Source organism: Ambystoma mexicanum, chromosome 2p (assembly GCF_040938575.1).
Source record: "Ambystoma mexicanum isolate Mex_15411 chromosome 2p, UKY_AmexF1_1, whole genome shotgun sequence".
Lineage (NCBI taxonomy): Eukaryota > Metazoa > Chordata > Amphibia > Caudata > Ambystomatidae > Ambystoma > Ambystoma mexicanum.
The window spans coordinates 423,075,403-423,098,928 of record NC_090923.1 but is presented as its reverse complement, the minus strand read 5'-3'; the positions used below and the strand labels follow the sequence as shown (position 1 = coordinate 423,098,928).

General features: G+C 50.6%; 1 protein-coding gene across 1 annotated transcript in view; it reads left to right on the top strand.

The window, feature by feature from the left end:
- LRIG1 (leucine rich repeats and immunoglobulin like domains 1) overlaps positions 1–23,526 on the top strand; it is a 661,002-nt gene that overhangs the window by 437,368 nt on the left and 200,108 nt on the right. The window contains exon 8 of the mRNA XM_069643785.1: positions 16,793–16,936. Within this exon, the coding sequence (XP_069499886.1) occupies positions 16,793–16,936 (144 nt within the window). The remainder of the gene's footprint in view (positions 1–16,792; positions 16,937–23,526) is intronic.

The following is a 23,526-nucleotide window of genomic DNA, read 5'->3' as shown; positions in this document are numbered from 1 at the left end:
TGTAGAACTTGGTGTTGGACAATTGTCTGGTCACTTCGTTGTTATAAAGGAGGCGACTGCAGAGGACAATCCCTCCCCCTGTGGCTGCCGTTTTGATCAAAAAATTGTGATCGCCTTCTAGTGATTTAAGTGCCACACGTTGTTTAGTTAGGTTGTCTTTATAGTGCATTTTGGTGTCTCTGAACATTTTGCGTATTGCTAACAGAATGCGGTTCTCAAAAGTGAGAATCTCCAGACATACCATAGATGACAGAGGTGTGAAAGATGACGGAGGTTTCAAGCCTGTTCATTCCGGTGGGTCTTTTTCCAGGCTATCTCTGAAAAAGTAGCAGAGGTGAATGGTTCTAAAGAATCTTTGTAATTCTACTTCTTTACTAGGCTCCTATACTCATAGCCTGTCACTGCCTCAAACCCCATCCATTTGACGTAACCGTAAAGATATAACCATCACCTACACGGTCCTCGGCCGCTTAAACTACTATATTCACAATCATCTAGGCCGCGACATAGACGTTTATCCTGGGCAATTAATTCATGCCTTCTGACATCAGACACCCGATTTTGGCTGTTAATTGCCCATCAGCACTCTGACATTTTTCGACCGCACTAGCATGCCTTTGCAATTACCTTTACCTCTGCAACTAGCTTCTTAAAACACCTCACCATTTTTTCCACGGCAAACCACAGCTCAACATCGTGCCATAGATAGACATCCTCTCATCCAGCACCACCTAGACCCCTTTTTTTCGGCTAGACCAGGTAAACCTGCATTCAACAATCCCTGGCCTTCATTCAAACTTTTGTTGCATTCAAATCACTTTGGGTTTTCTAAATTGCTTCAGAGACCACTGGTCCCCACTGCGGACCTAAATTCCACACCAGTGATTAATTCTACAACTGGTTTCCTAAAACAATGCTAGCCATGACGCTCCCACTACCCTAGGTAGGTTTTCTTTCCACAGTGTCTCCCTGTGAACACATTCTGCACTTTAATTTTAACTTCATTGTTATAATACTCCATCCCTTGTCTTACCATTTGTAGGTGCCTGGCACTTAACTAGCACCAACGTGCTTCAAGTTTCCCTAGTCCTGAAGACAGTCTGGTGCAACCACCAGCAGGTTCCACACCTTCAACCGCTGGCCGCCCCATCCACCCACCGTACTAGAAGCACCTGATTTGTGTGTCAACAATGTTTACGTATTTCCTCAATATCAGCAGTACATGAAACTACAGTCACCTCTGATGTACTAACTCACCTATATGCATAATCATTTTACGATTTGTATGCAATGTTTTCCATGCCAAGGATGGCATATGTCACTGTTTTAAACATTCTTGAGAAATGAATAAATTGCAACTTTTTATGTTTGTAAACAATTTAACTCCCTTGTGTTAATTGTAAGAGCTAACTGATATGCGCTACGTTAGCTCCACTGCTTTCTAAAGACACCTACCAGAGCGTTAATGACAAGGGTAGCTTTTGACTCCACTCTTTTCCTATAACTTGCAAGTAAGATGTCGCAGAGCACCACAGGTTCGATCCCCGGGTCCGCACTTAGAAACCTCTGGGTATTAAGCGCTTTATAAATAAGCTATCATATCATAAACAAGATGTTACAATTACATGTCTGCCAGTTGTACCAGAAGTTATTCATCCCACATATATTCCAAGAAATAATCTTCACTTCCCCAATGCTAGGATTCATTGATTCCCGCTGTAAGGGATACATAGGTTTTGATTGCTGACTCGATCGATGATGAATCCTGTGCCTCTTTGGTCCTGATGGAGGGTGGCAACTCTTCTTGAATAGTGGCCAGATATCATGAGGTCATGTCATCCAAGATTACCAGTGGTTTTGGGACAACATGAGGCGACAAACAGCTTGGCTGCCTTGCTGGACTCAAGTTCAACTGAATCATAACCCAGGGAATGAAAGCTAGCCCTCTGTGACCAGATCAGATTGAAAATAATCTCAGAAAAGAAATATGAGGCCATATGATGATTTGTGTCCACAGAGAGGGAGATTAATTCAATATCCCCAGAATGTAGAGTCCTTGCACGGGGGATTTGCTTGAATAACTCCAATTCCCTTGTCCTATTCAACCGCATAAGGCCATGTCTCTTTATTCACCTCCCAACCAATGATCTTGGAGGTGCACGCCACGTTAAGAACCATCAAAAACAACTGGGACCTTAAGTGATCTTTCAATATCGTGTTCGTGGGGCATGTCGCAAGACAATGTTGACCTACGCCTCCCCCAAAATGCAGTTTCCCTGTGATGTATTGCCACTCAAACACGCTGCTCTCCTTGCCCATTGGGTTGATTGGTCATTTTTATCGGTAGGGCTAGCATAGACCACAGATGGTTGAGATCCATCTGGCAATGTTGTTGTATGCAAGTTATTTGTCTTAGAAATTATACCATCCAATGTCCAAAAAGCAGTAAGTTGACTGGTGCGCTATTCCAAATGCCTGTCTAATTCGAAGCCATTAGAGCCATTTGATTAATGGGATCAGTACCTATCTCTTTGCGCCGCACCATACGACTGGTAGGCCAATCGACCATTGTTGCCACCAATTTAACCTTGGTATTCTTGGACAGTTTGTTTTGCTTCAATGACCCCTTCCCACCCACGCCATTACTTGTTGTCACTGTCCCCTTTCAATGGTCTGGGTAAGTTTTAACTGATGAAGACTGTTATGACCTTTATTGACTATTAAACTTGGCTTTGGTTTTGAGGGGCACACCCTCATTACCAATGTTAGACATTATGATTTTAAAGGGTAACCATTTGATCTCCAATAGAATAGTAGCAAAGTCTGAATCTATTTTAGAAAAAAGTGGAGTCACATAAGAAGTAGACTACACATGTTGAGCTCTGAAGGAAAGGTAACCTTATTGATAAATGTATTATGTATGAATCCATTAATAGGCCTCTGTCATCCCTATGCAGCCTTACTGCTCCTTTGAATGCCTGGTCTGCAGGCTCTCTATCCCTCCTGGCCTCTCTCTATCTGTGGCCACCATCTACAGGCCACCTGGCCGGATCGCCCTCTCTGAATGGGCAGACCTCTCCTCTTCTCTTGCCTCTACTTCTCAACTTCTCCTCCTCTGATATCTCAACATCCACCTGGATGTTTTTAATCCCTCCTCTGGGCTTTTCTGCCACCGCTGTGACACTTTCCATTCTGTCCTCTGGCCTGACACTCTTCTGGACATACTTTGGATGTTTTCATCACCTCAGACATCCCCCTTCTTTAACCCTCTCGCTTGGACTGACAACTTTCTACACTCCTCATCTGAAAATCTCTTAAGCCCTCAGGCAAAGCTCCCTCCCCCCAGCACTGCCACCTACCTTCTCGGTCATTCATACCATGAAGCCTGTGGCAGTGGATGCCTTTGCCTCTACTTTCTCTGCTCCTCCTACTCCTGCAGGCTGACTCACACCCTGACGCAGCCCTTTCTAATCAGCATCTTTCTATTTCCAACACCCTGGACATCCTTGACCCTGTCATGTTAATCCGGTTGAAGCCTAGCTTCAAGTGCAACTCTTGGTATGATTCAGGACAGCGAGGTCACAAGCGCAGGGTAGCTGAGAGGAAGTGGTTACTTAGGGCGGATCCATAAACTGTAAATCTGAGGTTAGACAGTATTGCTGTGCCTGGGGTTTTTACTTTGGAAAAACAGGGCGGGTTAATATTATTCCATAACCTCCCCTTGTCAACCCAACATTATTGCAATAAATGCATTGATGTATATCACAACTAGTCCTACTGACAAAACAAATGGGACACCAGAGGCAATAAATAAACAGTCCATGTAAAAAGTACACAACAATTTTGTATTAGCAACATAAAACAAAAAGCAAAAGAGTTGTTTGTAGTCATGGAGGTCATAGAGGAAAAAAGCAAAAAACAAACAAAGAAAACACACACACCTTATACATTCCTGTTCATTGATCACTAGAAATGTAAGTTTGAATCTGGGCGGTGGTGTGGGATAGGAGGGGAAGCATGCGTAGAGGGAAGTTGAATGATTAGCAAAAGTAAAAAAGAAGCCTAAAATGGTGATAGCAGCAGAAGTGGGACAGTCGTTCCTGTCCTAACAAAGTGCTGAGAACAAACCAATTGGCTAAACACAATTTGTGCAGATTGAGCTAAGGAGCGTCACTGTGTTACTCCCAGTTGAGGTCTGTATTGGGAATGCCAACAAAAACCATGATGATTCTCGGGTGTGGCTTCGTTTTCCGAGGTCAAGGTTTGCCACCACAGTGGGGGAACTTAGTTCAGAAAAGGAAAAAGCAATCTTTTGTGTGGGTGAATATGATCACACCCACTAGCCCCTCACATTTGTTGCGTTTCGGCGGTTTGGAACCAAAGAGGGTTTAAAGAAAAAAAGTATTCCGCCTTCATCAGGGCAGTGATGATCAGGTTCTGTAAAACAGAAAGGAAAAACCCTGGTGAGAGGGAAAATTGAAGAAAGCCTTGGGGGCGGCAGTCAATGCCAATTTTGTGGACGTCCAAAAAGATGGTCAGAGGTTAGTTGTGATGTTTATGCTGAAAAAAGAAGGAAGAAGAAAAAATCTCTACTAAAAAAGCATACATAGTAAGTGTATTATTTGTACATAATTATCTACCGTGGCTGCCTAATAAACGGTGAAGAGGATAGAAAAGAGGTGCAAATATTCTATCCAAATATTCCCATGTTTCGGTGCCTCGAGAGAAACACCCCTCCACCGGCCATGTGTCACGCTAGTTAGCGTGGAGGTGCAAATGAAGCATCTTATGAGATCTAGTTACCTTAGTGACCAGGAGGGTAGGAGACAACCTAGGTCATGTAAGAAGGAATGGCCATACATCCTCCGAATTGGTGTAAACTGAAGGAAACCGGGCTGGTGGGGATGTATCCTGCAGTTTCCAATATTCACTCAAATGGGCGACTGTGCAGTCAGGCTGGCGGGACGTAAAAGAAATACTGGGTGTCAGTACTAGAGAAAGAAAAAGAAACTCATTGGGCGGTGTCAGAGCGTGCACAGGTCCTGATAAGTGCGGTAGTACTTACCTGCACACCATGTGTTTCCTGTCCTGAACATAGCTGGACAGGAGACTAAATGTTGGCAATCCCCCGGAGTTGGGAGATTGAGTGCACAAAACATCCAGTCATAGGGTGCTGGTCAGCAGGGGATGGGACCAGATGGTGTCCTGTGCAGGAGTAAATCCTGGACGGTGGACAGACGGGAGGGAGGGAAGGGTGGAGGACAAAAAAAGAAAACCCTGCATTAAATTAGGGCAAACAGTCCTTGGAGAAAGGATCCATGGATTAGATCGCTTCCCGGATGGGAGGTAATCTTACCTCTATGCGGGTGCTGCGGCTCATGTGCGGGAGCCGCTCTTATAATTGTTTGTGGCGCTGAGAAAGGAACCGTCTTCAGACGGAGACAGCTGGCGAAAAAACCTTTGCTCGCTCGGATTCGCTGGAGGCGGGACTCCACGCTCGCTGTGTACGGGTTGGTTGTTACCTCCTGAAATGCAGCGTCACCTGAAGCTGCCAGACCCGCTCTCCCTGCTGAGTCAGTGCATGGTGGGAGAGCGGTCTGATCACTAGGCAGCGAATGCTAAACCTGAATGGGAGGGGCGTGCCTTAATTCGGCTAGTGAGGAAACGTCTATCCGTTCGTAGCGGGACAGTAATGGAGGAGATGGGGGGGGGAGGGGTGGGGGGAATTTTGGTCAAATAAACTGGCCTGCCACTGGCTCCAAAAGCAATAGACACTTTGTCCTGTCCAGGAGGAGAGCACACCTTCAAGCCTGCATCTCTGCGGCCTCTAACAACACAGCCAAGCTCTTTAAAATCTGCAAGGAACTGTCCAATCAGTCTCTGTACGGCTCTGGCCTCTCACTTCTCTGGTAAAACTCAGGACATCCTGTCTACTATCTCCACTTCCTCTTCCTCTCTCGGCCCCCCTTTGGCCATATCTCGCTCGCTCTCCTCCTTTTTCCTCTTTCTCTCTGATAACACCTGATGAGGTTTCTAGACAAGTCCGATCTATGAAAGTGTAATCCAAACAGATGCTCCCCTGCTCCTCCAGACCCATCAAGGACACTATTGAAACCCTTGCTCCAGCCTTGGCTTATTTCTGTAATCACTCTTTCGCCACTGGAACTTTCCCCTCTCCCCTAAAGCACTCCCTTGTGCACCCCCTCCTCAAGAAGCCGTCTGCCAATCCTACCTGCCTAGCAAACTGTCGCCCAATCTCCATCACTCCTTTCCTGGGCAAACTTTTGGAAAAGCTGGCCATCTCCCAGCTTAATCCACACTGAATCTGTTGGTTGTCTCCATGACCATCAGACTTCAGAGCTGCCAGAGGCAGGGAAACTGCTCTCCTGAACACCTGTGAAGATCTGCTCCCTAACCTTGATTTCAGCATTCCTTCTGTCCTCATCCTCCTTGATCTTTCCTCTGCTTTCGACATGGTCAACCACGCCATCCTGATCAATCGACTATGTGAGAACCTGAGCATCACGGATCGGGCCCGGGAGTGGCTGACCACCTTCCGCTTGGACCACCCCTCCCATTCGAACTTGGTCCCTTTCTCTACGCCATCTCTCTCTACCTGTGGCGTTCCCCAGGGCTCCATCCTCTCACCCTGGTTTTTCAACCTGTACTTGGGCCCTTTGGCCCACCTGATCTCTACCTTCTCCTCTGACTTTTAGTGTTATGCGGATGAAACTCTGCTTTCCTTTAGGCTCCCCTCCGCCTCCTCTCCTCTCTCGCTCATTCCTGACTTCCTATCCACGATTGAGGATTGGTACACCTCCAACGATTTCTGCCTGATTGCCTGTAAGACGGAGATTCTTCTCATTGGGACTCCTGCCCCTGCTTTCCCTCTCACTCTAGCCGCCTGCCTTGGGCCCTCTTCCTTCGCCTTCCTGCACAGCAAAAAACCTTGCTGTCATCTTCGACTCCACTCTCTATTTCTCCCCTCCCATCTCGGACGTCGCCAAGAAGCCCCACTACCAGCTGCACCTCATCAAAGGGACTCCTCCCTTTCTCACCCCCCCCCCCCACCAGAAGCGCACTGTCTCCAGAGCGCTGGTTCTCTCTAGGCTGCCCTAATGCAATTGCCTCTTTCTCAATCTACCTTCCTCTACTCTCTGCCCTCTGCAACTAATCCAGAACAGGACTCCAAGACTTATCCTTGGCCTCAAGCCCAGGGACCGATCTCTCTAGCCCTAATATCTCTCTGGTGACTCCCGGTGGCTGCAAGGATCAAGTCCAAGACCCTTTGCCTTGTCCACAAGGATTTCTGGGGGTCGGGGCTCGCACTACATCCAACACTCTTCCAAAATACCTTTCTTCCCGAGCCCTTCGCTCAGCTACCTCCAGCTCTCTAAGGGTTAGACGCGTCTATAGGCAGAGAGTAGGGGGTAGATCTCACTCCTCTGCAGGTGTCTCCCTCTGGAATGCCCTCCCTGCCCCTTTCAAACATGAGCCAGACCACCTGAAGTTCCGGAATAAGCTGAAAATCTTCCTATTCTCTGCTTTCTCTCTCTCCCTACCCTGCTGACCTACCAGTCTGCTGTACCGACTGGTTGCTTGTCTACCCTCGGGGTCTCACTGGGTACCAGGCTCTTTCTTGATCAGATACCCTTGCATTGCCTCCGGACCTACCATGTACTTGGGGGCTGTAACACTAGCCCTCCAGTCCCTTGTTCTCCTTGCACTAACCAGAGATGCACTGCCCTGGCTGCACTTACTCGAGACTTCTCATATATCGATCATATATTAGCAATTTATTAATGTCCAAGAGAATGGATGCTTGATCTGACCACTCTGAATGTAGAATTAATTACTTTTCAGACACATCATTCCAAGTAATAACCCAATCTAGGGTATAAAAGTGGGGTTAGTGGCCATGCACTGTAAGCCAAGACTCTTAAGTGAGCTACCTACAATGACTGCCTGTTTTATCATTTGTGTAATTAAAATCCAAATTGAAATAACTTGCATTGGATATTTTCATAAATGAATATAACCTCTACAAAATATTGCAAAGAGTTACCACAATTAGGAAGGCGATAAATGAATAACACTATTGAAGGTTCCCGTTCAGCCTCTGGTGAAAAAGAGGAAGCGTCATCCGATGCCCCCATTTCATCCACCGCCAGCACGTCTGGTCCCTTCTCCCCCAGCAGAACGGGGATGGATACGCCCACTAAAACGGATTAGGATGAGGATATCGTTGCAGCGGAGGGGAAGTTGGATCTGATCATGCCAACAGTGGCATTGAATGTCACTGACACAGGGGTCTGGCAAAAGGGGAACAGTGTCTGCCTTTGTTGCTGAATCTAAGCGTCCCCAAAAACGCACCCCCCTTTAGTGAGAGGCAATAAAGGACACACCCCAGGAGGGGAATGAGACAGGACCAAGTGCGGGTGAGATCAGAAGGGCTTTATATAAATCAATATAGGGCATGCAAAGGACACTGCAAACTCAGAGAGCGCTCTGACTGACAATAGCAAAGACAGGCCTACTTATTTCTAGAACACGTCATGGGTGACACAAGCTATAGGGGACACCTAATCGTGGGGATTGGGTGGTGATGTCTAGGGGGGTATACACAGTAGAGAGCTGCTCCTCCAGGATTGGCTGACGTTGGTGCTGCGCCACGTGGGGTTGGAAGGTCAGCTGGGCTCATCTGGGTGGAGTGCCGGGCCGGACATGCCTTGTAGCGATGATTGGTAACTAAACTGCCATTTGCCCTTTTGGCCATACATTCACACCCATTCGTCACACTTCATGCTTCCGTTGGTTTGTGACTCTTGTAAGCACTGACCTTAGATCAATACGCAAACAGGAACATTAATATGCAATCTGAAGTGTCCCAATACATCAGTTTTGAGGATACCTTAGGTTCAAACAATCTGGTCCCATGTGCATAGTCAGGGGCATGGGAGGGGTCACTTGACCACTCTGTCTTGGTAGATTTGGTGAGGGATGGTATTACGATCTGTTGGTACAAGGTTGGGCGCCCCCTTTTGAGGGCCATTAACTTGGGGCCGGCATAGATACCACTGACCCGTGGGGGGCATATGACTAGTGCCTGAGAGACGGTGGGATTTAGGGCCAGGTAGCTTGTAAGTCATGGAGTCATGTGTGCCCTTGCTCTGTCTACATGCCAGAGGCCTGTGGTAGCCAGAGGCCTGTGGCAGCCAGAGAAGGACCTCCTTATCAACCTGGAGTTATGGGCAGTTTTCTGGGCCCTCATGTCGTTCCTTCCGTCTCTGAAGTGCAAGGTGGTGAGGATCTTCACCGACCACACCCCCACCATGTTTTACATCAGGAAAACAGGGGGCACTTGATCCCCGGCGCTCTCCAAGGAATTGCCGGACTTGTGGCCCTGAGCCGTTGAACAAGGGATGTTCCTCATCCCTCTTCACTTATGGGGAGTTGAGGACACCATTGCAGACTCCCTCAGCAGGGAACTGCGCTTTTGCCATGAGTGGGAATTTCGTCAGGACCAGGTGGACCGCCTCTTCGTCAAGTAGGGCAGGCACCATATCAATCTATGTGTGGCAAACTCCAAATGCCAGAAGTTTGCCAGCAGATTGCACCAACCAAGGAGCCTGGGGGCCGCAATCTCTTTCCCGTGGGAAGGGCCATTTCTGTACGCGTTTCCTCTCTTTGCTCTCCTGCTACGAGTCATTAACACGCTCGGTGTCAATGCAATGACGGCTTGGCTCCTGCAGCCCTAGAGTTTGGAGTGTGAGTTGCCAGCAGACCGCAGGGAGGCCCTCGCCAAAGGCAGGGCATCGTCGACTTTGAAGTGGAAGCGTTTTGCTATGTGGTGCCGGTCACAGACGTTTACCCCTTTTGAGGGTCACAGCCCCAGAGTTCCTGCCGTACTTGCTATACCTGGCCAAGGCCGGACTGGCACACGCCTCCATCAAGGTACATCTCCTTCATGCTGCAGGTTCCGTCTGAATTCCACCTCAACGAGCCTTTGGTGTTACCAGTTTTTTTTTCCCAAAACCTTTGTCGCTGGACGTTACTTGTGCCCTTAAGTTCTACGTGACATACACAGAGAGTTGTTTGAACTTTGGTCCTGTGAACCATGGGAAGGCCCTGTCCAAGCCTTCCATTTCAAGATGACTCTCCGGATGCATCACGCACCGTCATCGGTTGCTAACCGACCGCTGCCCGGCTGTCAGAGTGCCCACCTACCAGAGCGATTGCTGCGACAATGGCATTCCTGTCTGGGGGGGCTCCTGCTCGACATCTGCAGGGCTGTTATGTGGAGGTCCACGCAAACCTTCATGAAATTCTATTCCGTCGAGGGATTCCAGGGAGGAGTCCAGAGCCGGCCAAGCAGTGCCACGCAACTTGGTTGCATGAGGTGAGTCTGTTCCAGGGGTAAGTGTACTTGCTTCTGTTGAACCTTGCCACGTACCGTGGTTGTGTAATGTTGTACTGCTATGGATTTGTTTTTCATGAGCATGTGAATCCATGCCAGACCCCATGCTGGAGAAATTACTTACCTGTAACTATTGTTCTCCAGCATAGGTCTGGCATGATTCACATGCAAACCCTTCCTCCGACCCCTTCAGCTCTTCTTGGTCATACTGCCACTTTACGTGCTTACCAAATCTGAAGATGGCTTCCAGAGGAGGGGCTTAGGGAGAGTATTGTCATTGGATGCAGGCAGTATGACCCAGAGGACAGTGATTGGTTTAGAGGAGAAATACAGTTTGTAAGTGAAAGTGAAACTGTTTTTCTTTTACAGAGGATTCCCAGCCTGACTGGGACTATTCATGAGCAGACCCACGCTAGAGAGCAATAGTTACAGGTAAGTAACTTAAACCTTCTTTGAAGGCCATCAGATCTGAGGTTAGCTTCTCTGCGCACAGATGAAGGTCCTGGGGCCAAAAGAAGGTTTACTTCAATATCTGCTATAAAGTCCCCATTGTACACCCTTAAAGTGTAATTCTGCCATGGTAAGTAGGTTCCTCTCCACCCAACACTCCAAAACTTAAGGATATCCTTTCCTGCCAGTTGTATTGTCCGTCCTAACCAGCCCGAGAGGACAATGCTAGTTCCTAGCTCACGTCCTCTCAATCATCAAGGTTGAGGTCAGTGATAAAACTTGGTAGACCAGAGACCCTGAATGTTTGAGTCCCCCAAGAATTCCCTCCCACCCAGATATAGCCGGTGACAGCTGCCAGGAACCTTGTGGGTGTGGGGAATTCAAAGAAAATGCCTGTAGGATATTGCCATTGTCCTATTATTATTGAAGTAGACGCCCAAAGGCCAGTCATTGAAACATGGACTGCAAAGGCAGGGAATAAGGGGTGCCCAGTGACAACGCAAACGATTAGGAACAGTGAAAACAGATGAGCGCAGGCAGTTTCGAGAAAGATTCTACCCTCACCGCCTGCACCCTAAGCCATTGTGCTGGTAACACTACCAACTACACACACTTGCCATTGACTTGCTTCCATCTATGGGATGCGCACTAATTCTCGATGGGACGGGAAGAGAGGACCTAGGAACTGCAGTTCCTGGCATTGGAGATATTCTTTATAACTGCAGGAGAAAACCTGTTTATAGTAAGAATGGAGGTTTGCCCAGCAGCCTATACAATGTGCTTGCTGCTTGGAAATGCCCTGGATTAGCCAGACATTTAGTCCGGAAAGACAGTGACCCGTGACGCGTGTGCAGCCATCCCAAATGTGGATGTGGCAAGATCTTCGCAAATATCCATGGGACTGAGTATAAAGCCCAAACGTGAGGGCTGGAAATTACCTAGAGCAACAAAGTGCTGAAATCTTAATGTTTGGACAAAGAGCACAATGAATGGCTCTTGTCCTCCCTTAATGGTTCCCTGCATCTGTCATACCCACTCAATCCTACTCCTCCTTTGAATATCTAGTTTGTAAGCTTTGCGTCCCTCCTTCCCTCCCTCTCACTCACTACCATCTACAGGTCCCCTAGGCTGATCTCCTTCCTCTCAGAGTGGGCTGACCTCGCCTCGCCTCTTCTCTTCTGACCTCTACCACTATGCTTTTCCTCCTTGGAGATTTCAACATTCACCTAGATTCCTCTGATTCTTCCACTGTGCACTTGCGCAACCCCATTCTCTCGCCATTCTTCCCTCTGGTCCAGCCAACTCAGCCGGGGAAACCTTGAATGGGCTCATCACAGCTGATATCTCCTTCTCTAACCCTCTCGCTACCCTTTTCTCCTGGTCTGACCATGCTCCCCTCTCCTCCCACTTGGAGCTGGGCTCTCCAGCTAAGCCTCTGCCTTCACTGCCAGTGTCCTTCTCCGTCATCCGACCAATGAAGCGAGTTTCAGTAGCTGCTTTTGCTACCTCTTTAATCCCCCCACTCCTGCTATTGATTCCCACACTGACTCTTCCCTTGCTAACCATCACCTCTCCATCGCCAACACCCTTGATATCCTTGCCCCTGCCATGAGGATCCGCATAAAGCCTAACTCCAAGTGTAATGGTTGGTATGATTCTGACCTATCCCTGCTTAAACGCAAGTGCAAAGCCGATGAACGCAAATGGTTGACTTCTACCACATCCTGTGTCGAACTGGCCTGTCGCCTGCTGCAAAAGCAATACAGACTCTCCATCCACTCTAAGAAACTGACCCATATCCAAGCCTGCATCTTTGGGGCCACAAACCACACAGCTGAACCTAAAAATCTCCAAGGAACTTGACAATCCTATCTCTGTCTCCACTTACCCTCTTCCTTCACAGAGCCTCTGCATGGCCTTGGCCACCCATTTCACTACCAAAACTCAGGACATCCTATCCTCCTCCACCCTCCCTTTCTCCTGCCTTGTACCCAGGCCTCACTTGGCCCCTCTCTCCTTGCCCCCGTCCCTTAATCTCCTTCCCACCCATAGCGCTGGACAGGGTCACCAAGACAATCTATCTAGTCTATGAAAGTTTCTTAAAAACAGGTGCTCCCCTGCTCCTCTACAACTACCAAGAACACTATTGCCTCACTCGCTTCCTCCTTGGCTGAGTTTTGTAATCATTCTTTTTCCACTGTCTCCTTTCCATCATACCTTGAGCACCCCCTCTTAAAAAAACGGTCTGCTGCCCCTTCCTGCCAGGCCAACTACTGCTCTGTCTCCACTACCCCTTTCTTGGGCAAACTCTTGGAGAAGTTGGTCATCTCCCACATCGTCACATTGAATATGTTGGTTGTCTCCACAACCACCAGTATGGCTTCAGAGCAGCCAAAGACACGGAAACTGCTCTCCTGAACGCCTGTGATGATTTGCTCTTAAACCTAGACTCTAACTCTCCTTTCCGTCCTCATCCTCCTTGATCTGTTGTCCTCTATCTTTGACACAGTCAGTCATTCCATCCTCATAAATCGGCTTTGTGATACTCTGGGCATCACGGACCGGGCACTGGATTGGTTGACCTCTTTCCTCTTGAACCGGCCCTCCCAAGTGCAACTGGGCCTGTTTCTCTCCTCTATCTCGCTCTCTACCTGCGGCGTCCCTCGGGGCTCTATCCTTTTGCCGTGGCTTTTCAACATTTACCTTGCCGCTCTTGCCCACCTGATCTCCACTTTCTCTCCTCATTTCCAATGTTATGCTGATGATACCCAGATCTCTTAAGCATCCCTCTTCCTCCTCTCCTTCCTCTCTCATTCCTGACTGACTGCTATTCATGCATGGTGTGCTGCTAATTATCTCTGCCTAAATGCCAGTAAGATGGAGATCCTTCTCATTGAGACTCCTGCCCCCTCATTACCTCCTATTTTCTGGCCACCCTCATTGGGCCCCCTCGCCTCACCCTCATGTGAGGCAAACAACCTGGGTGTCATCTTCAACTCCCCTCTCCTCATAATGATGACCTTGTCAAGAAATCTCATTTTCAGCTTCATCTCCTCCGAGGCATTCTCCCCTTTCCTCACCTTCACCCAGAAACTCAATGTCTCCAAATCTCTGGTTATCTCCAGGTTGGACTACTGTAACAGCCTCTTCCTTAATCTGCCTCTTTCCTCCCTCTGCCCTCTTCAACTAATGCAATATAGGGTGTAAGACTTATCCTTTGCCTCAAGCCCAGGGACCACATCTCTCCAGCCCTGAAATCTCTCCCCTGGCTCCCTGTGGTTGCAAGGATCAAATTCAAGACCCTCTGCATCATCCACAAGGCTTTCTGTGGTGTGGGACATCGCTACAGCCAACTCTCTCTCTCTCTCCCTCAATACCTCCTTGCTAGAGTTCTTTGGTCTTCTAGCTCTAACTCTCTGAAGGTCAGATGTTTCTCCAGGCAGAGAATGGGGGGTAGAGCTCTTTCTTCTGCAGGAGCCTCCATCTGGAATGGCCCCCCTGCACCTCTCCATCTTGAGCTGGATCTCCTTGCGTTCCATACATTTCTCAAAACGTTCCTTTTATCCTCCCCCCTTCCCTCTCCCCTGCTAGTTTCCACCTGCCTCTGTTTCTGGTTGACTGTATCCCCTGTAAGTTTTACTAGGGCCAGGCCCTCCCCTTCACTCTTCCCTGCACTTGCCTTTGGTGACACTTCCCCCGACCAGCCAACTGAGTGTGGTCCACCCCCCACTTCGCACTAGCTGACTCCCATCCCTTCTTCCCCGGGCACTTTCCCTCGTGCACCCCACTCTCCCCTGCACTTCACCCTCTTCCCCTCTCTGCACTTCCTGATACTGCACTTGCACTATCCGAATGTCACAAGACCTAGTAGGACCATTACTGTTATTTTCTCCCCCCCCCATTCTTGTGGCGCCTATAAACACCTTTTGATGTATAAGCCCCATACAAATGCTCAATAAATAAATACAAATAAATAAATGAGGTAGGTGTCACTGAGAACTTAGAATGTCAACCTAATTTCCTCCAGATAGGAAGGTGAGCATGCTCTCCGGGCACACAATCATCAGTTTGCAATATGGGATGAAGTGGGTGATGTTCCATAGACCCAAAGACCTCCAGAAAGGAACTGATGATTTGGGACCAAAAGGATGAGGCAGGGCCATCTTCTCTGAGACAAAATAATCATTACCATAAGCACTTTCCTGAGCAGGGCCCAGATCTCCCATTGAAGAGCTCTCCATTGCCCACAAACCTTTGATTAAACAATGCAATTTTTCCCCAGATGATTTGGAGCCTCCTACCACTCCTGTTGTATGACTGCTTCTGGTTCCATCAGTAACGGGGTGATTTCGCCAGGTGAATGCCTCTTGGCTAAAAGTAAGAGTTCCTTTTGCCTCACACCCGTTTCCCATAGGGCTGTTTTTGTGCCATCACAATGTGATGTTGACACCATAGCCTTTTGAAGAGAAGCAGCCACAGAGTTTTCTACTGTCTACCGGTTGTGCCATCGTAACTGCTAACCCTTACACCCAGGGGAGTGCTGGCAGACTTATCCCATCAAGATCCAAGACTAACAAGAGCCCTGATCTGACTCCGAACTGGTTCCTCTTGTGTATCAACTAAACAAGCAAGGAGTGAGGAGCTAAGGTAGCAGTGGAAGGGCTTATTATCACATAGCGTGGCCATTGTCTTTTCTATCCCACACCGGCAAACACGAGGAACCGAAAGGTCGGAGCTTCTGTGGTCAACATCGTAAAAGTGGGGGCAGCAGCAAGGAATGATTAAGTGAAACCCATGGAACAAACCTTTTCCCCTACTTTAACTTGATATTGAGCAACTCCATCTATACGTATCTGCCCCAGATCTCTGCATCAATGGGCAGCAGTTTGCTTGTGGTACGTCCCCCAATTCCCCGTTCTCATCTGGGCTTGGGCCCAGCTTCACACTGGCAGGTTTGCCTTCTCTGACCTCCACCACAGCCCAGGCCCACGAGGGCCCATAGGATATCCTAGTGACCAAGGACACAGGCACAGCAAGTTTGCATACATTTAGAATCATTGTATGCAAAAGTATTTCATGAATATTAATGAGGGGTATCCTGAAATTCTCACATTTTACAGCACTCGAGGGCTGCAGTTGTACACCCTTGGGCTTCTGTCTGGCGGACACAACGAATAACATGATGATTGAACGAGTGCCCGGATTTATAGCCAGATTTGGCGAATTAGTGGAGGCAAAGAGAAATGTTTTAAAGTCATACTGACTGGAAATAGGACCGTCTTCAATCGTGGCTGAGGTCATAGAATGTAGCCATTCATAAATTGACCAGGATTGTACGGTATGGAATTACGAAAGACAAAATGACCTACCAATAGAACATCCTATGCCATGAAACCATTCATCTAGTGGAGTGAGATGCAGGTATTGGCTGCACATTATAAAGTATATTATGTATGTAAAGTACAGCCTTGTATACCATTGTAACCGGGTCCATCTGTGTCCAAAGTGTACAGAGCCTTTCAGAGAATCTCTACCTTTCCTTTCAGTAGCACAGCTAGCACCAGTGTTGTATTTACATACATTGACTGTATTTCTTGAACTACCAAGTTCACTCATACATAAATATTTGTGAAGAAAGGTACCATTCCTGATGGTTATTACATCATTGGGGAGAGTTAGTGAGCTTGTCTTTTTTTAGTGGATGAAACTTAAAACAAATGATTGCTTTTATATGAATGTAGCACATTATTTCTTTCTGTCAAAACAGTTAATGTTCCTGACTTATTAAAAATATGATCACAATGTTTTTGTAATTGTCATATGTTCTATTTTAAAAAGTAATTGGTTAGTTTACGACATCAAATCCTGGTTATGCGGAAATTAAAGCAGCAATTTATTTTTCCATAATGTTCTTTCTTATTCCAGAGTCTTGTCTTACAATAACCTAACAAGACTGGATTTGAGAAGCTTGACTGACTTAAGTGGACTGGGAATTCTCCGTCTTAGTCATAATTCCATCAGCCATATTGCAGAAGAAGCCTTTAAAGGACTTAAGAACTTGCGAATCTTGTAAGTATAAAATCATTAGCATCTGTTATTCTGTGTGAATTCATTATTAGATTTCAAATACATTTTCTCTCCATTGCTGCAAAAACGTATGAATATCACAAGTTTTGATACATGGTTCTATGCATATCTAACTTGATACTATCACCTATTGCCCTTGATCTGTTGCTCATGTATTAAACCATTAAAAATATTTTTTCGGGAGGCCACCAGGGGGCGCACAGGCGATGGCTGCCTGAAGACGCTGCTCCCGCCGAAACTGGGCCATATTGAGGGATTGAGCCCCCCCCCCCGCATCCCCCTCACGAAACAGCTGCGGTTCTCAGTGGCGGTGAATCCCAGGAGACCCCCCCCCCCGGGCGAAAGAGCGACGCCGAAAGACCCTCTGCGGCCCAACGAGAGAATCCGCGGGAGGCCCCGCCACCCTACCTCGGTCATAGAGCACGCCAGCGCTTCGGCGGGGACTCCACCGTCGGGGCCTCGTGGCACGGGGGGAGGGTACCAACCAATCCAATCAGAGGTGAGACAGCCTGCTTGACCCGAGCGCCAGATCACGGAGTGGAAAAAACAGGGGCGCCTGGACCCCGACCAACGGACCCTGGCAAGGGCCATCGGAGCGGTGTACTGCGGACAACAGCGGGGCAAGGCCGGTGAAGGTGTGAGACTTATACAGGTGGTGGCCCCTGGGCTCCGTCCCAGGAGGAGTGCCCGCCTGGAGACGAACTCAGAAGAAAACACGGCCCGACCAGCACACTGTGGGCGCTGCGCCCCCCCGTCCCCGGGGGCCCGGCCTGGACCCTCACCCGATTACAAATTTGATATCCACCGCCGTCACGGGGACAGACAACCACAAGCAGCGGGAAAAAGGGCATGTAGAGAGTGTGAGGCCCCCGCCGGGGACTGGTGGGGCGTGTGCCCGCTCAAAGATAGCCCCACACGGAGTGGTTTTTTGCCCGAAGGGTGGTCTCCCAGCAGGATCATCGCTCTTGGCCCCCAAAGACCACCGACCGGAGGGAGAGATAGGGAGATTGGATGAGCTGGCGCCAAACCCCCCAGGAGTATCTCTACCAGGACGCCAGAAGGGAGATTAGCGGCCTGGATCGGACGACTAGAATGTCCCAGCTCGAGACATCGCCCCCACCCACCCTTACAATGGAAAAGGGCTTTGCCTCGGTCCTGCAGGAGATCAGAGATATGCGGGCGGACATTGCCCAGAAAATGGAGAACATGGACCGCAGGGTGGACAAGGTCGAGGACAGACTGTTGCAGCTGGAGACCAACCAGTCCTCAACAACGACCCAAGAGATGGACATGTCCATGAGAATAGCTGCGCTAGAAAAAAGAAACGAGGTCCCGGAGTCGGAGGGAGAAACGGAAAGAGAACTGAACCGGACGGTGAGGGACATTATCATCCTTCTTTTCTCGGACGAGATGACTGAACCAATGTTCGACCGGGTCCGCAGAGCTGGGGGCCCCCGGTCAATCCTGGTCCGCTTTCATTAATACACCGAGAAAACAAAGGTTCTGGAGGAGTCCAGAAAGGCACGGGAAATAACCTACAACAACGCACAAGTGTCTATTTTCCAGGACCTCTCTTCATACACGCTGGCCAAACGCAGGATGTGCCGTCCCCTGACACAAATGCTAAAAGAGAAGGGGGTGCGCTATAGATGGTGGGGGAGGGGGGTTATCCCTTCTCCCTCTCGTTCGAGTACGAGGGCCAACGGTCGACCCTGATTACAGAGGAGGACATAAGGGAAGCCATTCAAGGGTGTGTGTCGGACCCGGCCCCTCGGAGAGAACCCACAGGATTCGCAGCGGAAGGAGCCAGGGAACGCAGGTCACAAGGAGAGAGGAGAAAGAAGACGGGTCCACGGAAATTTAAGAAACTGAACCCGCCGTCCCCGGCGACGGACAGGGAAGACGCCGACCCCGGCCAGGGAGGAGCGGGCCGTTCGAGCCCGAGGTAGCCTGGAAGTACAAAAGGGTACGGGGAGATTTCGGGCAAAGAACTCAACTCACGATCACAAACGTCCGGCCTGGCACAAGGACGAGTAGACTTCCAGGACTACGGGGCCTAAGGACGGAAGGGGCCTCCCAGAACAGCAACTGTCGGTTACCCAGAGGAGGCTGCTCGGTGGGGGGGTGGGGAGGTCAAAAAAGGGGGGGCTCAAGGAGGAGTATTTTCCGACATTAGCCCAGCCGGAGGCAGTAGGCTGGTGGTCCGGCCAATTACCAGCAATGGTGGAACTATTTGGCTGGACGCCGGGGTGGAGGGGGTGGGGGAGTGAAGGAACATTTGGGGTTGTTCAGTTCGGGGGGGACCAGGGGGCAGTTGGGGACAGGTTTAAGGCCCACCTGGGGGGCGGGGGGAGGGGGTAAGGGAGATCAGGTTGTAACACAAAAGGAGCAGGAAAGGAAAAGTGCCACGAGCCAGCTACCCAGTAAGATGTCGATCATTGACAATGGCTGAGGATCTGCACGCCCTGGGCATGGGTTCCCTTAATGTGCGGGGGTTGAACACCCCAACCAAGAGATCCTTGGTCTGCAGGGAATTTAGGAGGGCAAAGCTTGACCTACTCTTTCTTCAGGAAACACACTGGGCCCGGGGGAAGGAACCGAAAATGTGAGGGGGCGGGATCGGGGAGGTCCTCAGTGCATCCCACAGAACCAAGAAAAAGGGGGTAGCCATACTACTAGCAAGGGACGTTGGCTTTGAAGTAGAAACCACGGTGAAGGACCCAGAGGGCCGATATCTGCTGGCAAATGGCTCTTTGCAGGGTTCCCCCCTGACTCTGGCAGTTGTGTACGGCCCTAATGAGTGCCAGGTGCAATTCTGGGAGGGAGTGAAGGACAAATTGAAATTGTTTGTTCACGGGATGTTGGTGGTGGGGGGGGGGGATTTCAGTATGGTCCTAGACCCAACCGCGGATAGGAAACGCTTTGGACCGCAGCTCACTAGGGCCGCAGATGAAACCATGGCCTGTACGGAAGAGGAAGTGGAGCACGCGATCAGTGGGATGAAGGTGGGAACGTCCCCGGGGGAAGACGGCTTCTCCGTATACTTCTATAAGAGGTTTCAGGCTATCCTAGCCCCTCACCTGGGGAGGGTGTTGAACGTGGTGTTAGAGGGGGGCTCTCTGCCGGAGACTATGATGAGGGCCATAATTGTGGTCCTGCCCAAAGAGGGCAAGGACCCCACTGAATGCTCCTCATATCGCCCAATCTCCCTCGTCAATATAGATGTAAAGATCCTGGCCAAGGTGATAGGCAAACGGATGGAGGGGATAATGCCCAAGCTGGTTCACGGGGATCAAGTGGGATTCATAGGGGGCAGGCAAGGCTCTGATAACATCAAGAAGACGATAGACCTAATCCACCATGTCCAAGAATTAGATCTAGATGCAAGTCTGCTTTCCCTGGACTCCGAGAAAGCTTTTTGACAGGGTGGAGTGGAGGTATATGCAACTCCTCCATCGAATGGGCTTCGGGGCTCACATCAGGAACTGGGTTTCTCCAGCATGGGGTCTGGCATGGATTCACATGCTCATGAATATTCCCCGTCGTCAGGCTGGGAATCCTCGGTAAAGAAAAAACCAGTATCAGTTTTGTTTCTGATCTGTCTTTCGTAGTAGTAACCAATCACTGATCTCTGCGTCATACTGACCACAGCCAATGACTGCCCTCTACCTAAGCCCCGCCTCTGGCAGCCATCTTCAGATTTTTACCGCACGTTCAAGTGTTGGGATCCTTGTGCTATTGCTCTCGAGTGTTAGTGCTATTTTTTCACGTTTTTTCTCAAAAACTTCGGTCAAAAAGAGCCTCAAGCTCCACCGTTTCTTCATTCTTCAACGGGGACCCAGGTCGGATTCGTCTACGCCCCTCAAGGGTGAAGATTTCGTCGAGCCACGCTTTTGGAGGACTCCAGAAGTTTCTCAGGCCCATCTCGGACATGGCCCAGGAGAAGGGAAGCTCGACGCCCGGAAAGCTGTTCAGGGTCTGCCCTGGATGCCAGCTTCAGAATGTCTTTAAGGAGGACGAACACTCCTTTTGTCTTTACTGCCTACATGAGGACAAGACGCACGTGGAGAAGGACTGTGCGTTTTGCGGCAATATGTCGGAGCGGACCATGAAGGACCGCCATCAACGTCTCGCCAACTGGCTGGAAGGGAAGAGCCCGTCAGGCGAGAAGAAGAAGAAGAAATCCGAGCGGTCTTCTAAGACCTTTGAGGACGCCCCGGTGACGGGGGTCCAACATAAGGCCAAGCACCACGAGTCCGCTGGCACCGGGAGCGCCGAACGGTCGGGCTCTAGGGGGCCAGGCAGGGCGCATCCTCCCCGGCACCATCAACCACGAGCCAACGCTCTGGTTCGGGTAAGAGGAAGGCCGAGCACCCAGCGAAGCTCCTGGAGAGGCCCCAGTCGAGCTCGAAGGCCCCATCGGAGGGAGAGCGGAGGCAGTGTCCCTCCCCCCCCAAGGAGAAGGCGGTGAGCGCACTTAAGGTGGTGAAAGCCTTAATCCATCCGGCCAAGGCCTCTATCGAGACAGTCGCGGCGGCCCTGGCTCAGCCTGTGGAGGCTACACCAGTGGTGGCGACCTCGGGGCTCAGAGTCTCCCTGCCACCGCGGAGGGAGTCCTCTTTTATGCCCATCGACAGGACCCCCGTGAAACCTCCGACGGAGAAGAAAAAGGGGGGGGGAAGGAGGTCATCGTGGATTCGGCCTCAAACTCTGAGGAAGAGCAGATCGAGGTCTTAAGCCACGGCGTTGGCGTGGAAGAAGACCAGCCCGTCGGGAGGGATCCCGACGTAGGAGACGACGATAACGTCAAGGGTGCCGACGGGGCCCCTGACCACCCGTCGGACTCCCCTCAACTCGGCGGCCATTTTGTTGGCTATACAGTCCTTATGCTCAGAGATAAGGACGAGACTGCCGTTACCACCAGCGGAGGAACCGCTCCCGGTGGGGGACCCGGAGCCAGGCCCTTCTGGGAGCCCTCCCCCTAAGAGAAGGATTCATCCTCCACCTCCTTTTCAGCAATCGCGCCCTGTTCATCCCTCCTCCACGACTCGTGGGGATGATACGGGGACTGACACGGCCGCGACGGGTACGGACGACGAGGATCTCCCGTCGTCACCTCCCACCCGGGCTTCCCCGCCCGACGAGATTGGATCGTTTCACTCCATGATCGCCAGGGCATCCAAGCTCTTCCAGCTCTGCCCGGAAGAGAAGAAGGAAGGTTTCCTTTATCAACGGCGCGAGGCCAAGAGGAAGACGGTCCTCTCCGTGCCTGGACGATATTTGGGATGAGGGCCTCACCCTCAAGAACCCATCCACGACGCCGGCTAGAAGGGATCGGTACAAGAAGTAGTACCGGGTCCCGGGCGTGGCCCCCTTGTGCCTCTGGCACAGCCGACCCCGGACTCCGGCGTCTCCGCGGTGGCCAGGAAGAAAGCGGGGGGGGGGTTGTGCGGCCTCTACGTCGACTTCCCCGCCGGACGGCGAGGGAAAGAAATTGGATACGATGGGACGCAGGGTCATCTCGTCTGCAGCGACGACGATTAAGGCGGCCAAGACCTTGGCTATCGTAGCCCGCTACGACAGGGAGCTGTGGTACAAATTGGCCCCCCTGCTGGACTTCCTACCGGATGACAAGAGGGCGGATGCCCTAGAGATCCTGCAGGAAGGAGAGGTGGCGTCGGACCACGCCATTACGATTGCGACGGACATCGCTGACACTGGATTTTGCCAGTTGGGCAACGGCGTGTGCCTTAGGCGGCGTGGATGGCTCAAGGCTACTGACTTCCGTCAGGACATGCAGACCAGAGTCTTGGACATGCCGTTCGATGGAAACAACCTGTTTGGGAAAACAGTGGACGATTCCCTTCAAGCCATCAAAGCGGACACGGAGATGGCCCGGGCTCTTGGGGTTCTCCAGCAACGGCGGCCGCCCTTTCGGAGCGGCGGAGGCAAACAGGGTGCATCCAAAGGTTCCGGCGGCGGATTTTCCACCTACCGTCAAGCGGCCCGTTCGTCGTCGCAGGAAGCTTACAGGGGACGAGGCAAGTCAGGCGGACCCCACTGTCGTCGCCAAGGAGGTCAAGGCGGCAAAGCCTCGTCGAAGCAGGACTGGACCGGCCGTGGGGTCGGGCCCCCACCGAAGCACCCCGGTGGGAGGCCGGCTGGCGGGCTTCGTCAGCGTGTGGGAGTCCATCTCCACCGACCGTTGGGTGCTGGACGCCCTAGCCCAGGGTCACGCGCTAGAGTTTCAAAAAAGGTGCCCGCGCGTCCCCCCTGTGGCCAGGAAAGAACATCACGTCCCTCAACTTCTCTTGGAGGTAAAGGCGATGCTCAGGAAGGGCGCCATCGAGCTCGTCCCAAAGAGGCTTCGGGGCTCCGGAGTTTACTCAAGATACTTCCTCGTGAAGAAGACGGGAGGATGGCGTCACATCCTGGACCTACGACGACTGAACAAATTCATCAAGGCACAGAAGTTCCGGATGGTCACCCTCCAACACGTCCTGGGTCAGCTGGAGGAGGGCGATTTCCTGTCGTTGGATTTGGAGGATGCCTACTTCCATATTCCCATCCTA